Consider the following 18,879-nt stretch of genomic DNA (forward strand, 5'->3'; position numbering starts at 1 on the left):
TTTAAGACTTAGAGTAGGAATTTTAAGCTTTAAAGTAGAGATTTAAGCCTTGAAAGGGACATTTTAATAGTTAAAGTAAATTTAAAATATACATTCGTTAGCTTTTGCCTTTTAAAATTAAGGCTTTAAAATTATTGTTTTTATTTGAATCTAATAGAATTATGTTGTCACTCAGTCATCCCCCTATTTAAAAGGCATTCAAGTACCAAACTTGCATATTTGGAATGTTGAAATGATCAAAGTCTGCGATCTACGAAGGCGAACATGGGACAATGATAATTAATTCCTAGACATTGGAAGGCTGACGAGCAGTGTGTTAGCCGACAGCCTCCAAGTCTAAATTCATACAACAGAACAGATATACTCATAAGTAAACTATAGCAATGCAATGCCTCAGATTTACTTCACAATCAGAAGCATACAAAAATGAGTTTTGTAACGAAAACTAGAAATCCTAAGCATACAAAACCTCAGCAGGAACGATTTAAGTATTGATTGAAGCTGCACCCTATGACATCAAAACTAAGCCGAAAGTGATTAGCCTTCAGCAAAATCATCATACCCACAATCGTTTCCTCTTAACAGTGAGCAGTGGGGATCACGTTTGCTCGCATTTTCAGATCCGACAGAAACAGAGCTGCTGTGTTTATGTAAAGAAACAGTTTCAGGAGTACTTGAACTTCTTGACTTCACACCTACGATAAAATGGCACGTTAGAATATGGTTATTAATGTCTTATATATTAAAAGATATGTTAAGGTACAATAAACAATAACTTCTAGCCATTAATCCATTTGGCGGCCTGTAGCCTGTAGGTAAAGAGATTAATGTCTACACTTATCATAATAGCTGTGGTACAACAATGGATACTTGAATCCCAAGTAGCAACTGCAAGCTTCTTAGTTTCAGAGGATGCACATTATTAATGACAAATAGATACTACCACAGCATATTCGGTATGCTAACTGACCTAAAATACAAATATTATAGAGAAATAATCCAGCCCCTAGAAAAATAAAAAGCTTACATCAAAGTTAACATACTACGCAATGTTCTATGATGTTCACAAATAGAGGTATTCATTCGTATCATCGGATTGAATTCCGGTTAGATGTTTCGGGTCGGTTTGAAAGCAGGTTTTGCGTCCATATTTTTTACGTACTTTTAAGTTGTAAATCATTTGTGAAGATGGGTCAAATCGGTTTTTGTTACAAGAACGGGTAAGTTTCGGGTTATCGGGTCTATTTGAACACCTCTATTCTCAAACCATCTTCATTTCTTAGTCAATTCATTATACGAAATAATCATGATATTTATTCAACTGGCTCTCCAAGATTCCAACACGGTCACCACGAAGCATCAAAGCTAGAATGAAAGAAAATGGCTGGTAAGAAAAACATCAAAACCATTATTGAATATTGACAACAATTGAATAGCCTATTGTTTGGTGCAAAACTGCAAACTTAAACATAATATAGAATATTTTTTCTTGAATAGTTGTCGAACTAGTGTTACCTAGTTTGCTACCTAATTCATAGCATAAACTCACTACTCACCGAAAATTCGATAGCCAAAATTCGTAACTTGCAGGGGGTTGATGACCAGATTAGACACTGATATGATCTTCACCTAACTGATTTGTGGCTAATTGAAGTAAAAGAGCAAAAAGTAAGCAGATACCCAAGAAGAGACGGAAGTCTTCAATATCCTTTCTATCTATTGTTAGTCAATCATAAATCTATCAAGTAAACAACTGCAAAGTCTTCAACTTCCTTTCCCTATCTTAAAAGTCAGAAATCTTTATAGTGGAAAGCCACTTGCATAATATTGGTATGCCTAACAAGAATCATATACCTTATTATTAGATCCAGAGCATTAAAAATGAAAGACAGCATTTGTCTGGATACACGAGTTGCATAGTATATTTTCTAATTCACGCCTCTCGCCTGTGTTTTAATGGTTGAAGATGCTTAAAGGTTGACTGCTAAAGTCCAACTTGACGCACGATTCACAGTAATCTCATTTCATGAACAAACAAGCATCAACTTAAACAATATCCCCTGCCCCTCTTGCAACACTTTCCTTTTTGAGAAGTTACAAATTGCTTGCAAGTTGCAACACTTCCTTTCGTAGACAAAATGTAAATTACTTGCATCATTTCCTTTTTCGAATTTTAGTTTCTTCATCCTTGCTATCTCTCTCCTCGTCACGTATCCATTTTTCACGATCTCTCTTTTCTCCATAATTTTTGTGCCACTCCCACGCCAAAAGCAAAAAACAAAGTACTTTTATATTGGTGGGTTAATTCTACATGAATTTTCTAGTCATTTAAAGTAACAAAATTTAAATACTGGTGACATTTATTTACCAGAGGAAACAGTGTAAACAATCTGCTTTACTTCACAGAAATTTCTGATGCAATACACATTTTTGAATCTGCTCCACCACTGATAACACTATCACCTTTCCACCAATCAACACACAACACCTGAAATCAAAGAACAAGCTTTGTACAATTAACTTAAAGCCTATAAGAAAATTGTAACAGCCATGATTTACTAAAATAATAGAAATACTTCTAGAGACTAGACATTTATTACAAATGACAAAAAAAAAATGACTTCTTGAATTTGACTTGAACCTCTTAATACCACAATTCAATCCACATAATAAACTGAAAATAACTGCTACCCATAATCAAGGATTTGATAATGGATCATCACAGGACCACAATGGAAGAAAAAGTGATCACAAACGCATAACAAACACAAAACACACATGGCAACTATAAGCTGAGTAGCACACTACATCAAATAAGTACAATAAGTAATATATCAAAAGTATCTCCAAATAAATTACAATCCCTCCCAAATAACATTATATGTTGTCTCTCTAGTAAAACTTATTAATCCATAATATTGTGCCACGCTCATTGTCATTTTTACCTAACCTTGGTCATGATCAATTTAAATCAATGAATCCACGCTCTCAGAACACCAACATTCACAACCACCAATAGTCAGGGAATAAAACTACTTTGTTACGTTACGTAACGCCCGCTATGTAACTTGTTTGAGATTTGTCGCGACGTTAAATCCTGTTATATAACGGTGCATGAATTTTCACGATCAAAACATTGTGTTGACCGTTACTTAACGTCTAACTCCCGTTATTGCACTGTTACAACGATATTACGCCGTTACAACGTTATTTGTTTCCCGTTAATATTTCATTAATACCATTAACTTAAATTATTAAGATCACTAAAATTATAGTACTCATAATTTTAGTTGTTAAATAAAAGAATTTACTAATAAGTTAATTAATTATCCACTAAAAGTACCTCATATAGTACAATTATAATAGCTATGGATATATTATTACATAATAATAGTAGTTCAACAATAAAAATGCAAGTTCAACAATAATCTTAATCTATAGTTTCCACTAAAGTAGTGGAGTGTACGTTACAAAAAGAAAATAGTGGAGAATGGAATTTTTTTACTATAAATCTTTTTTTATTTTTTGTACTTACAGTTACTCTCCTTTGGTTGTTTAGTTTCATGGATATTTTTCGTTTCTTTTTTTCTTAATTATTTACTTAATCATTCATCCTTTCTCTTTATTTTAAATTTGGTTTAAAAATATAATATAGATTTATAACATCATGATAAAAATAATAAATGATAATATACATACTTCAAATTAAATTGAGTACTAACAAAATTAAGGATATTACAATGATAGTGAAGATTGCAGAAATACGAGGGTTTTTTACCTTGTCACTATGTGAATCAATCACCGATAGAGGCCACTGCACAAGGACACAAGTTATTCAACCGGCCATGTTAGAATTCATGGTAAAAAAAATTTAAAATTAGACAGAAGGAAAAGCAAAGATACCGCTGTCCTCAGATCCCATAGCATTACTTTCCCATCATATGACGCAGACACTAGATGGAACCAAGATTCCTTGTGCCATTTACAAGCAGAGATCCAATTCGTATGTGATGAAAACTGATACAAAGGAGCCAGTGTCCCTGTAATACAGATCTCAAGCTGAAATCAAAGCAGTAGGAGAAGACATAAAGTAAAAGGTACACGCATGTACGTGGACAAAAGGATCCAGTAACACTACAGACCTGGTCTACGAGGATCCCAAATCCTTAATGTGCCATCGGATGCACCAGCTGATATTAGCGCCGAGCTCTCTCCTCCAACATCAATGCAGTTAAGAGCCTTACCACAGTTCTGTAATGGAGAATCAACATTTGTGAGTAGCAAAACCAAAACAAAAACAGCACCTTTTTTCTCCCCCAGCACACCCAAAAGTGCCAAAAGACAAGAAGCAAAAGTTTAAGAAATGTAACACGGGTGCAGAGGAGCAGTGTCAGACCATGATCCATGTAGCGTTCCCTGTTTCAACATCCCAAGTTCGGATAGAAAAGTCCCACGAAGCAGAATATATAGTTTCATCTTGAGACCAGAGTACAGAAGAAACACAGTTAGTGTGTCCCACCAACGTAGATACAGCTTCACCCTGAAATCAATTCTTTAAAATGAAATGGGCATTCCATTGCAACTTTCAATATGTGCATCATCTATTCTCAGGGGAACATTGAAGAGCAAATTTACGTGGAGTAACATAAATGCACAAAAACCATCAAGCTAACAATAATACAAAGTCTAAACTCTAAATATTTCTTTGCATGCGACAATGGATTGCAAAGAAAATACCTTTTCAAACAAAAATTTTCTAAAGAACTAGCTTTCAATTTATTTCAAAAAAATAGTTTTATAGCTTATTGGTTATAGTTGACCGTTAATCATTGCTGACCTCAAAGTTAAGTGTCTTGTTGACATAGAATTATGGAAAAACGTTAGCCATTATATCTTTTAAATATATCTTTCAAATACGTTTCCGGTTTAAATTACGTCCCGGTTAAAATTATGGAAAAAATTAGCCATTATATCTTTTAAATGTCATGTGTTTCTAATTATGTCCTTTTTCCCTTGTCAATAGTCAAAGTGGTGCATCCAAAAGAAAAGTTCACCACGTAGAACAAAGCACAAGAAAATGAAGAGCAAGATAACTAAGATCCATCAAGTTTCGAGTCTTTCGACAATGGCGGCGAACTTAGAAACCACAACATGATCAACAAAGGACGCTTTTCTTAAACCCGTAAAGTCACTTGGAAATGGTTGTGGTACATAATGTTGAGTGATACCTAAAAGTGGTGAGGTGTTGATGAAAGTAGTTATGAGGACGAAGAAAAAAGGGTCAAAGTGCAAATCAACTATGGTAGGAAAAAAAAGAAGGAAAGAAGGAATGTGCGAGAAAACGTAATAACTTGATCATCAATGCAACGCGACCAGGTCAACACTTAAAAAATATGTTGTCACGTATTATTCCAAATACAATCTAATATAAACATTTGAAAATCCTAAATGTCATCCTTATATAGCCTCGTCAGATGAAGGAGTTTTGTTGGCTGGTGTTGGCTTACATGGCAATTTAATTTAATAAGCCTATCATTTTTATCCTCCCTAAAAAAATAATTAAACAGAATGATTTACAATTTTTATATACGGAATAAACTGAATGATTTTGGCTTAGATGAAACAATCTTAAATAATTACAGTATATTTACCATCTTTATAAATTAGATAATTTGAATACTTATGCAAAACCAATCAACCGAAAGGATCTAATATAAGGTTAAAAAATGATATATGTTAATTTAATTTATTAAACTTTACCTAACATAAAAACCGAGTAGTTTAATTGATTTGAAATTTTCTTTTAAATGACCAATTGATTAGGGAGCATATATATATATATATATATATATATATATATATATATATATATATATATATATATATATATATATATATATATATATATATATATATATATATATATATATATATATATATATATATATATATATATCCTTCTAGATTAGGGAAAAGGAGATGAAGTGTTATTGTGAGTAATTGTGTGATTTTCAAATGGCCTAATTGATCATGGTAAAATAGTTCTACCATTTCATTGGAGCCTTCTAGAGTAGTAGTAATAATAATAGTAGAAAAAGAAAAAATGATGGGAGGTAAGAGAGTTGACCCTTCTAGAGTAGGTAAGAGAGTTCTACCATTTATTTGTTTTTATATTTTCTAATATATTTACTTATCATTAGGAATGTATTAGTAAAAAAAAACCATTAGTTTATCATCATTGTCATATGGTTACAATTTATTACAAAGTATTGAATTAAAAGTATCTTAATTATTTATCATATTTGTGAAGACCAATCATACAATATAATATAAAGACTAAAAGATTCCACATGTCATCTTTATAGAGCCCCATTAGATGATATAATTCTGTTGGTTGATGTTGGCTTACGTGGCAAGCAAAATTAACAAACGTGTCATTTTTAGCCATCCCAAAAATTAATTAATCGAGTAAATTACCATTTTTACAAACAGAAAAACTAAATGATTTTCTTAGATTGAGCTATATTAGATAAGTTATTAATTTGAATTTATTAGATACCGTGATTACCATCTTTGTAAACTAAATAGTTTGAATCATACGATATAATTAAAATCACTTAGAATTAATTTTTATGTATTTACACATTTACATATTCGTGCATTGCACGGGCATATATACTAGTGATAAATTATTCGTTTCATTTTATATATAACGTCAAATATTTTTTGTAGTTTTATTTATGTAATTGTTTAGATTTAGTAATATCAAAACTTAAATTTTGAACGAATGATCAAAATCCACCTAAGCGTCGTAGAGGAAGACCATGGAAACAAAAAACAATACTCCAACATAGTCCAAATACATATAATGATGAGATTATTTTCTTTTTTTTTTGAAAGAAGATTATTTACTTTTAATTAGTTTTGTAAGATTTATGTTTAGCACAATAAAAGTATATGCACAAAAAAATGCAAATGAACAATAATGCGTCAAAGTGTCACACTTGGCAAAGCTGAAATTCAAAGACATAGTGACCTTTTGTCCAACCTTGATCACAATAGAGTTAAAGATTTATAGATCTTTCATTTACGATTATAATGGATTATAGTAAATTGGCTCTTTCACTCATGCACACGCTTTATAAATGTTTGCAATCGAGGGTGAATGATAACAACCACTTTGTTTTTCAAAGGATAAAGTTGTGTGCAACCTCTCATACCCAGTTTAAGGAATCACTTTATCGCATTTAGGTATTGGAATGTTGTCGTTGGTGAATTTGTCCTAATACGAGATAGACACATGTATAGGGAATCGACTTCAAGGTGTTAAAAAAATTGAGATTGAATTACTATGTTGATTGCGGGTGTGATGGGGCACTCATAAATGTTACAATCTAATCTAGGGCGAAGCTAGAAATTTTAGCTTAGTGGCCAAGTAGTAGATGCCCTAATATGACAATTATAGTCAAATGAGGGATACCTTAACCAAAAAAAATAGTAAGATGATTGATACACTAACAAAAATTACACTCGCATACCTTGCAAAAACTTAAAGTCGGATGACCAATACTCAATAGACTATAAATAATCTATCGTTGGATGATCGACACTAAGCACGGGCAAAAAAATAAATGTTGGGAGGCTGTGAAGATGCTAAAAAGTGTTACATGAGTGTATGAAAGACAAAACTTCTATTAAATTAATAGTATAAAACTTGTATAACATTATGATTTGAACCGCACATCTCAAGTTTTATTTTTATTGTCTTGGTTATTGAACAATACTTATTTTTGTGTTATTTAATTAGTCTATGTATCATATATTATAAATTATTAAGAGGGATCGGAAAAAAAATACAATAGGCCACGTATTTATGAGATGGACAACACACAAGACTACTTTCATTTCTAAGACATAGACAACATACAAGAAACAACCACATACAATAATGTCAAAGCCTTAGTCCCCAAAGATATGGGGTATTTACCAGAGAAACAAAAAAACAAGTATTTCGACCAAAGTAAAGAGAAAAAAGAATATGACACAAAAAACCCCTAAAATTCCCACTCAGAGCTACCTACTTTGGTATATGAATTCACAATTCTTCCAAAATAACCTAATATTCACTTGTTGGGCCTTGTGAACATGGTCCTCATTAGTCACTTTCACAAAGTCAAAAGAGGATAAAATAAGATCCCTCATGAGAATCCAAGCTCTCTAGTTACAGAAACACAAACGCCCCACAAGTGTGATTAATCTTGAGCATAATACAGTAATAACCATACGCCATAATAATTAAGAGCCTACCAAAGTCCACACACAAAAGCAAACCAGCAGCCAACATAAAGTGATAACAGGTCTAACACATTCATAAATTTACATGTTTCTTTCATGCATAAGAGATGTTTGCACCAATCAAAGAACCTTCACTAAAACATTATAACAAGTCAGAAATTTATGATAAAATGGAAAACATATATTACCTCTGATTGTGACTCATTTAAAACACCACTTGTTTTTCTTTTTTTAGTAGTTGTGATATCACCATCAGCTTCGGAATGATTGGTTTGCCACAGATTAATAGTGGAATCCCAGGAACCTGAACAAATCTAAGTTTGCATGCCAAACAAGAGCAAAAACTTATATACACGCATATCATATATATTTGTTACCACTTTATATATTTCAAGATAAATACCATGTTTCCATATGGCTGGCACGAGACGCATTCGACGGCAGCACTATGTCCTCGTAAGACTTTAGAAGCATTAATTGTAACTGGATGATTCATGGAACCCTGCACGTCAAACTTAAGGAAGAAAAAGAATATAATTAGCAAGATATTAATTTCTCTCATCTTCTCTTTTGATGCTTTGAAAAAGAACAAGAATTCAGAAAACACAAAGTAGAATTGTCTTGCCACCTTCCAAAGCCTCAGCGTTCGATCCTTTGAAGCAGTGACCACACGCCTGGTGTTGTCATCATTAGAACCTAAGATAGAAAAACTCAAGATTACTAGACATTCTCAAAGATACATTCAATAAACTGAAAAGCTACACGAAGCAGAATTCATTGGCATTGTTGTTGTCATTTAAACCCAAGACCATCAACTATATATATTGTCTAAGCCTAGAAGCGGTGGTGATGCTTTAGATGAGCTTCTCACTGATGATTTAGTCAAGTCAATATTTTGACCTTGTCTTTGCCCCTATACATATTAATTCATCAATCCCTACCCTTAGTATGTGCTATCATTTTTATTTAAATATTCAGATTCAGTGTCTGCTATTCTTTGCCAACCTCAATACTTTAAACAAAGTTCAGTTGCACCCATACTATATCACTAGTGCCAATTGTCCTTGTGAGTATGATATTTGCTATACTATCTTTAGCTGTGGTAGCACGTGATTTTTAAAACTTGACTCCCAAGAAGTAACAGGTCCCAATAAGCTGAAAATTTACTAGCTTTCATGTACCCTAAATAGTGAAACATTTGCTTTTGCATCCATCCAACACTTCCACTTAAAAACTATTGCAAATACAATCATAAAACCACCATTGTGCATGTCAGTTGTGACATCATTACTGACTCTGAATCCAAACCGAAGTAAAGGAGGAGGATTGTTGGAGAAGAGTGACAACTAGCGTAAAACTTCTTCACATCTTATGACATTAGTTGAATTCAACTTAAGGATAAATAACCATTTATCTTACTCCAAACTATCCAACTATTTAACCAATTTGAGATAGCATGTTTGTCAATGCACTGATTCAAAGCTAAATATCTCTTATTGTGCATTATTAATTTTATAAAAAATTTATATTAATAGAAATTCACATTAAGACGAATCAAACAAAATCTCACTTGACTATGTATTAACTTATAAATTAAGAATAAAATATAAATCAAGAGCGATTGATGAATAATATTAAATATCAAATTGGACAAATAGAGGAACATGAAGGAGAAAATAATGCACTTTTCTATAACCCCCAATTTTTACCAGTAAAATTGCAATATAATGAATCAAAAGAGCCACTTTCCCTTTAAAAAAAAGTTGAATGCAGGGGTGAGATTATTCCTGCTAATGAGTAAACCTATTGTTCCCTTTGTAAATTCTATAAAATAAAGAACTTATCTTCTTTAGCCATCAACTTAAAAATCAAGGATATAAGGCAGTAAGATTTTTGCTAAATCCACAATGTATCACATCTAGCGATAGAATTGTTTTATAGACAATTGCTTTCAATATACCTCGTACCACCAAAAACTAAAGATAAGCACAACCTCTATTAGCTTTTACAATAAGAAAAACATATATGGTGCAAAACAAATGAGAAAAATGCCTTGGTCATACCCTTATCATTGATGATACAAAGAGAGGTGAGGGCACCACTATGACCTTGTAACATATGTGTACATGTCTCAGCAGCCTTCCATATTCTGTTACAAAACAAAACCAAAAAAATCAAAACAAAAAAAAACACACAAGCTAACTTAGAATCCAATATGAACAGAGAAAAATAAAATAGTCTCTAGCTTTCACAAGATGTACCTTCCGAAACCATCATAACATCCAGTCAAAATAAACCTGCTCAACCAAAAGAAATATATGGAATCAAATCATTATGCCTAATATATAACAAGGGAACTCATACAATATCTTTTTTTTGTATAATAAGAAAACCAAAAAATTAAAATATGTCCATAATTATAATCAATTAGGAGTGGCAAAAACACAGCTATAGCTAGTGGGACAGGAAAAACAGAAAACAAAAATCTTTTTTTCTTTACTTGTCTATCCGCTTTTACACAAAAGCCACGATCCAGTCACATGGTAAATAAAGAAATCCAATCTAACAAATCAAAGTTCCAAAAGCATCTTAGGCTGAGATTCTTAGCTACCATAGGGCAATGCAATAGAAAAATATAAAATAAACAAATAGAAGGATCTTACCCGGGATCAGAGCCATCAACGGCGCTAACCCAGTCTTCATGCAAACATGGCTCTTCTTGTTTGCGAGGGACAATAGCCTTAATGTATTCTATTTCCACAACTTTTTCCTGCATGAGAAGAAGAATAGTGACCAAAAAACTAAATTTGTATGTGCAATCCGTACCACATAATTTCATATTTCTATGTATTCTCGCTTAGTGTTTGGATAAGAAAGAATAAAAGGGTGGGAAGAGAAAGGAAAGGGAATAGAGATGAGTTTTACTTCCAAATCCCTCCATCATAGAAAAGGTTTGTCACTCACAATGTGATGGATATCATCCCTTCCATTACCTCCCCTCCTCATTTGATACAGAAAAATAGAGGAATATTCACCCCCCCCCCCCCCCCCCCCAAATTCCCTAACCTTCCTTTCCCACCATTCCTTGAATACAAAAAAGCATTTACAAACAAAAATTGGATAGAAATTCTATTATAACTTTTTAAAAGAACAAGAGCCCACTTTCATACCCTTTAATGTTATAAGGAATTCAACAACTAAGCAATGCAACACTTATTATGGACTGAAAGGAGAGGTAATAACCTCACTCAAGGATCACAAAATAAGGTTTAAGTAAAGGTTTGTGTTGTGTCTTAGTGTAGGAACCAAATATGCATGTATGTGATAAATGACAATAATAATAAAATAATCAAGACAAAGACTTAAGGTGGTTCACCAATCTTGGGCTACATTCACCATCTAACCTAGGATTAATATTAATGTGTTTAAAGGAGAAGTACATAACTTGAAGGAATTACAATGGAAAATTAGTATAAGGGAAGAGAGGAGCTAAATAGGGAGTAATTACATAAGCAAGGAGGGTTGCTCTTAGATGAGACTTCGGTGCAAGTATTACTAAGGGTATAGGGGTGTATTTATAGAGGAAAAAGGCCTAACATTAGGTAGTAAAAGGCAGCAAGCAAAAAATCCAAACAAAAGGCAGCAGCTCACACAGATCAGAAGTCAGTAGGGAGCTACTGCAGGTTGCTCGACCTAGGCAGGGTCGAGCACCAGTCGAGTGCCTTGGTCAGTGACTTGGGCTCCTGGCCTTTCCGCTTTCATTTATACCACAGCCTCCTATGCCTCTTACACTTCACATTTGGACTGAATTCTTGCTCTTCCACCCTTCACATGTCAAGATACACTGTCAATAGTACAATGTACTATTGATTCCCAACAAACCAATCACAAGAATGGTTCTTCTGCCTCTTCTAACTACACTAATTAAAATGATTAATTTCCTTAATCATGTTTTGATTACTTGGTAACAAAAGTCACCGATAATCCTAACATGGACACTATTTTCACCAAAATAAAAGTTTCGATTTCAATCCTTGGTTAACCCAACAGATTATAATCATTCCATGAAATGGAAAACAACATCAAAAGAGCTAACTATCCAATTAAACCATCAGCTTCTGCTACTAATAAAGTTAATGTTATCAAATTCTCACCGCTGAAATGCCCTTAGCAAGAAGAAACTCTTCAAGGGACATTCGAACCAACTCGCCATCAATCAGAAAATCAAATGGTTCAGGTTCCCAATCAGAATCAACTGTTAAACATACAAATTAGGGTTAAAAATACCAACTATAACCTATTTCAAGCTGCTGAAACTTTCAAAAGTAAATTGGAGATGGAATTGGAGAGAAAATTACCGGCTTTGAGAAGATTATTGACAATAGAAGAAAGACCTAAGCGAGTGAGGTCTGAAGGAATGGCAATGGCGTTGGTAGGAACTTTAAATTGGTCATCCAACTGAGTTACGAACCTAACCTGCACTCTCTTCACGTTCTGGTCTGTCTCCATATCCATGGCTGCCAGAGTTAAAAAGAGAGAAACGATGTGTAGGGCTTTATTAGGGTTTATCGATATCGTTTAATTTATGACGCGGCCAATAACAAATAGGTTTTTTAAAATGGGCACGCTTGTATTTGGTATGAATATTTAAAGAGATAAATAAAATTAAACTAATGAAATTATTGTGAAAAATATAAAATGAGCATGAAATAAAAATAATAATATAAAAAAAGATCGTTTTCTCTACTATGGAATTAATATACCATCTCCTAGGGTAAATATTTATCCCACAAAATTCAAAGCTCCCTTCATATTTCATTACTTTGCAGTCATTTTCTCACCTCTACAACAATTAAATTTTACTAATTTCTCATTTAACAACTTTATTTTCTTACTTTAACTTTTTTACCCCTTAAATATTTACATCTAATCCAAGCATGCCCTAAAATGGAAAAATTGTCCACAATATTCTCTATTGCTCATCTGCTATAAATAATCCTTACTGTTGATTATTTCTAAATAATTCAACCTTTGTATATTATTTGTTGACAGCACCCATTTTCATATTTTAACCGCCTACTGTAGGTACCTACTAGCCGTTACACTCACCTCTTCTTCCCCTTATGCTTTTTCATTGGTCTTACCCTACTCCTCTTTAGTGGTAGATACCTATAGTAGTCGGTTAAATGTGAAAAGAGATGTTGTCAGGAAATAATATACAAAGGTTGAATTATTTAAAAATAATCAATAGTAGGAATTATTCACAACAGATGGATAATAGGTAGGATTATTCTAGACAATTTTTTCTTTTTTATTTCACTTTTCAGTCATGCCATATTCATGGCTAGCTTATTTTTTATTAAGTAATTTGATTAGCTGATTTTATTATCAAATTGGTTAAAAATGTTTGGTAAAATTTAACTGATAGTTAAAACTTAATTTCTGTAAAAAGATATATAGGGGCATGATAAATTTATTGTTAAGTATATAAGATAGTATTTGGTTATAGTATTTTTAAGTTAATAATTGACAAAATATTAATAAGCTTATAAAAGTATAATTATAAATTACATTCTTAATTAAAATTATGTTGTACTCAATAACTCAAAGCACTCTTAGCTAAAAACCATCATTAAAATTTATAAAAGAAAAAAAAATTTATAACAAAATAAAGCTCACCTGGTATGATATGAGCAAAGAGATGAGGGAGATTGTAGTTATACATGTTAATATGTTACGAGAATTAGGTTATGAGATGGGTAAAAGAAGAATAATAAAAGGGTAAAATTGTCTATTTGCGTAAAAATTGCAACCAGCTATTTGAACACTTTCCAAAATGCAGTGGGTTCGCTTATTATCAATTAGCTCTCTCAACAAGCTCTTTTACCAAATATTATTTTTAGCTTGTTTGATCAATAAACTAGATGAGATATGTACTTGTTAGAAAATTTTGGATATTCTCAAGATGTGTACATTTTAGAAAAAATTGTGATCATAAAACTATATATTCTTGATTACGTGATTGTGTGCTCATGACTAATTATTAAAATACAGCAAATCTCCTGTGAAATGATCGCACACGTGCTGCCACTCACATGTCCAGCCCATAATTTTGAAGCTACCATTTTAAAACTGGATTTGGACATTTTGGAGGCATTTTAAGTTTTTGACTTGACAAACTTCAATAAACCATTAGAATAGACATTTTAAGTCTTGAAATGGATATTTTTAAAATAGATATTTTGCAGTTGAAGTATGTAAGTAAATTTTAAAGTTAAAGGTTGAATTAGGGGTTTTAAGAATTAAAATTGGCATTATAAGTGGTGTGATGGGTATTTTAAGGGTTGAAGTTGATAGCTAAAAAATTAAATTAAGCCTCTATAGAAAAAAGATTGAGACTTGGAGTAGGGGTTTTAAGTGTTAGATATCGCTTTGTAAGTATTGAAATAAGTGTTTTAAGGCTTGAATTCGGCAGGTATAAAATTTTGTTGGTCACACGCGTGAGGCGGTCGCATACAAGTTTTTGTGATTAAAATACATAAATTCACTTAAAGTGAAACATGAGGAAAATGAAATTACTATTTTTGTTGTGATCCAAGTATAAGGGTGATGGATAAGTTGCCCTGTTTGGTTAGTATAGTTGCCGACATGTATGTTTCTAAAACTTTATACGATGTCTAATCTCCCTTCTATTTGTTGTGATCCAAGTAGGAGAGGGGTGCACACTAGGGTTACGTTATATACTACTCTGTTGGTCTTGAATTATTTGAGGTGAGGATCTCTTAATGAAGTAGGTATAGTCGTACAGGGGTTAAGCCTCAAACTACTGGTGTTCTCGTTCCCTTAAAAAATAAAAATTAGAATATATGTTGTCATTATTAAATATCAAATTAATAAATTGCTTCATGTGATATTATATTGTTTTCACATATTGATTTTTAACTCAACTATATATTGTTTTTTCAAATTATTTTGAAACTTAATTATTTTACGGGACGAATTTGAAATTACTCAATTTTCTTATTCTGGGAGTTTCTCCCTTGTTTTTTTTATTTATTATTTTTTTGCATTCTTATTTTTGAAGGTTATTGATCACGTGAGAATCGTGAAATGAGGTTCACCTATAAAATTAGTTTTTTTTTGTATTTAAGTGTCAATTTAAATTTCACTTTTTGTTGTAAGAATTATTTAGTTGTTAAATTGTATAAAATTATTTATAGTTATTTAGCCATAAACTTATTTCTTAGAAATAGATGTGGCGTAAACATTCCCATGATTAAATTTGGTTCATGTTTTATCATTAAAATCCATTTTAAAAATTGGACCTAATGAGGATGTTACAAATCACCTTAAGTTGTAGCATTCGAGTGTGTGATTTACGTAGGGAAGACTCTAATTAACCCTCATGCTATTGCTTTAAGTTACTATATTTCGAAATTATTTTAGATTCATTTTTCTGTCAATTTCGGTGAGAAATTCAACGTTGATTTTGGTGAGATATGAGATGAAGATTATCAGGTTGTGATTTTATCATTCAAAAATTTGATAAGGTTCTTCTCACGTGAGTTAAATTAGGTTTAATTAATATTGTTTATCTGTATAGTTAGGTTTCTATTTGGTTAATGATTAGTATAATAGCTTAAATGAGTAATATTAGTTGATACTTCCTCCGTTCCGTTTCAGTCGCTACATTTGCATGGGCATGAGAATTAAAAAAAATGATTGACCTACACTGTAGCTGATTGTTTACTTTATAGAGTATAATATTTTATTATTGTTAATTAAAAAAAAAAAAAGAAAAATAGGTTGTTAGGTTACTTTATAGAGCATAATATAGTATTTTATTATAAAGTATAGAGTATAGAGTAGGATAAAAATAGGGGTAGGTAGAACTTTAAATGATTGTTTTATTACTAAAAATAGAAATATAGCAAGTAATATGAAACTGCCAAAAATAAAAAATGTAGCGAATATTATGAAACGGAGGAAGTATTTAATTCTTTAAAATAATTATACTTTTGCTGGGTTTATTGGCGGTTGGATTAGACTCAATCATCTTTAGTTCTTTATTTTATTGGGTTTATGGGTGTTATTATAGTTCGCCACCCTTTTTTATTTTTTCGCCACTCTCCTTAAAATTACTTTTTTGTCCCTGAAGTTCTAAAATTTTCAAAAATGCCATTAAGATTATTATTATTATTATTATTATTATTATTATTATTATTATTATTATTATTATTATTATTATTACGGTTATTATTATTATTATTATTATTATTATTATTATCATTATTATTATTATTATTATTATTATTATTATTATTATTATTATTATTACTATTATTATTATTATTATTATTATTAAATTTTCCCAAAAAAAAAAAAAAATTGAATCGCCCCAAATTGGGCGATTGAACCGGGGTCCAATCGGCCATTTTTGGCGATTCAATTTTTTTTTTTTATTTTTTTGGAAAATATTTATAATAATAATAATAATAATAATAATAATAATAATAATAATCATAATAATAATAATAATAATAACCGTAATAATAATAATAATAATAATAATAATAATAATAATAATAACCGTAATAATAATAATAATAATAATAATAATAATAATAATAATAATAATATTAAGACTTTTAGTTTTCCCATGCGGTGAATTGATTACAATTAATTAATTTACATTTACAATGCTTAAAAAAAGATCAATTGATAAATTGGCTGTTGGAATTCTCCATGAAACTCAAGCTTTCCTTATTATATATATCAACATGATCCAATCTTCAACAATTAGTGGTGAAAAATCAAAACAAAAAGAAAAAAAAGAAAAATGGAAGATCAAGAGAATGAAACGGTAATTTTAAAGCTTTTGATTGATTTTTTATTTATTATTATTATTATTATTATTATTATTATTACGATTATTATTATTATTATTATTATTATTATTATTATTATTATTATTACGGTTATTATTTTTATTATTATTATTATTATTATTATTATAATTTTTCCAAAAAAAATAAAAGAAAATAAAAAAAAAATTTGAATCGCCCAAAAATGGGCGATTGGACCCCGGTTCAATCGCCCAAAAAGTGGCGATTGAACCGGGGTCCAATCACTCATTTTTGGGCGATTTAATTTTTTTTTTATATTTTTTTTGGAAAATTTATAATAATAATAATAATAATAATAATAATAATAATAATAATAATATTAATAATAATAACCGTAGTAATAGTAATAATAATAATAATAATAATAATAATAATAATAATAATAATAATAATAATAATAACTGTAATAATAATTATTATTATTATTATTATAAATTTTCCAAAAAAAAAATTTTAAAAAAATTTGAGTCGCCCAAAAATGGCGATTGGACCCCGGTTCAATCGCCAAATTTTGGGTGATTGAACCGGGGTCCAATCGCTCATTTTTGGGCGACTCAAATTATTAATTTTTTTAAAAGCTAGGGGCAAATTAGTAATTTCACAGAGGTGGCGAAAATATGAACTGGGGGTGCGAACTTTAGGAATTGGGTATATTTATCCATTTGTTGCGTATTCTTCAATTTCATATTTACTTGTTGTGATTTTATGTTAGAGAGGCATTTGACTTGGGTATGTAAAATTAGACTTAATTAGCGGTCCAGACTGCAATTGGAAAAGATTAGACAAGTTGCATTTGATCCAATCTCCAGTAATAAAAGCTTACAGTTTCAGGTTTTGGGTCCACTCCTTTCTAAAACTAGAAAAAACAGGAATTAGACCAGATTGGATGGCATACACAAATAAGTTTTATATATATTATTGTATATCATATTAAAGTTTTCAAAGTTACAGCTCTAAAACATATTGCACTCTCATTTTTATTCCCTAATTATTTTGTTATTGGTTATTTTTTAATTGTATTCTTTCTTTTAGGAATTGTAATATGTAGAGCTTTTGCAAATTCAATTTGTAATTACCAAAAATAAATTGGAAAAATTACCTGAAATTTACTCTAGGCAAATACCCCTTAAAGTTAGAATTATTCATGGTTAAGTTGTGTATGACTCGTTTTATGATGTATGTGATCAATTTATATCTGTTAGTTTTACACATTTTAAATTTTTGTTGGATGAATTTTAAACTATATGTGTTTAGTTTTAAAGCCATATGTGACGGATTTTTAACTATATGTGAGCGCTTTTAAACAATATGTCATCATAACATATGCGGCATCTTAATATTGAGACGGCCACATATGAGACGCGTTGTTAAAAAATCAGTAAAAATCAAATAAATTAAATATGAACTTACAACATTTAATATCTCTTACTAAAATAGAAAACTATATACAGTATTAGGCCTATTAAACTCATAAAAATATAAATACAAATGAATATATGTAACAGACTTGAAATTTTCTTTTAATTATCTGATTAATTTTTTTCCGATAAATTTTTAATTCATAATCCCTAAACTCCAATTTAATTTAGTCATCATATATAATTTTATTCCTCAAGATGTAATTCTTTTATCCAATTTTATATTCTCTTAAAATTTCAATACGTGTCCGAGTTCTTTA

The 18,879-nt window shown here is 30.7% G+C and overlaps 1 protein-coding gene across 1 annotated transcript; it reads right to left on the minus strand.

The window, feature by feature from the left end:
* Positions 1 to 12,915, minus strand: LOC130801836 (ribosome biogenesis protein WDR12 homolog). Its single transcript, XM_057665741.1, has 14 exons — positions 12,654 to 12,915; positions 12,450 to 12,550; positions 10,959 to 11,065; positions 10,557 to 10,592; positions 10,359 to 10,444; positions 8,924 to 8,991; positions 8,699 to 8,809; positions 8,484 to 8,609; positions 4,397 to 4,540; positions 4,143 to 4,251; positions 3,904 to 4,040; positions 3,779 to 3,814; positions 2,369 to 2,488; positions 1 to 695 (listed from the first exon to the last, which is right to left on the minus strand). The coding sequence occupies exons 1-13, from the start codon at positions 12,808 to 12,810 to the stop codon at positions 2,396 to 2,398; spliced, it is 1,311 nt and encodes a 436-aa protein (XP_057521724.1). The 5' UTR covers positions 12,811 to 12,915; the 3' UTR covers positions 1 to 695; positions 2,369 to 2,395.
* Between the last annotated feature and the right edge of the window lie 5,964 nt (positions 12,916 to 18,879).

The sequence above is a fragment of the Amaranthus tricolor genome, chromosome 15 (assembly GCF_026212465.1).
Source record: "Amaranthus tricolor cultivar Red isolate AtriRed21 chromosome 15, ASM2621246v1, whole genome shotgun sequence".
Classification (NCBI taxonomy): domain Eukaryota; kingdom Viridiplantae; phylum Streptophyta; class Magnoliopsida; order Caryophyllales; family Amaranthaceae; genus Amaranthus; species Amaranthus tricolor.

What these genes read in the sequence shown, in the direction of transcription:
- LOC130801836 (XM_057665741.1), bottom strand. Translation starts at nt 12,810, where the DNA reads ATGGATATGGAGACAGACCAGAACGTGAAGAGAGTGCAGGTTAGGTTC. An exon ending in TAAATGAGTCACAATCAGAG is followed by an intron (nt 4,541 to 8,483) that starts GTAATATATGTT and finishes AATTGATTTCAG; the next exon opens with GGTGAAGCTGTATCTACGTT. An exon ending in GGAACGCTACATGGATCATG is followed by an intron (nt 4,252 to 4,396) that starts GTCTGACACTGC and finishes TCTCCATTACAG; the next exon opens with AACTGTGGTAAGGCTCTTAA.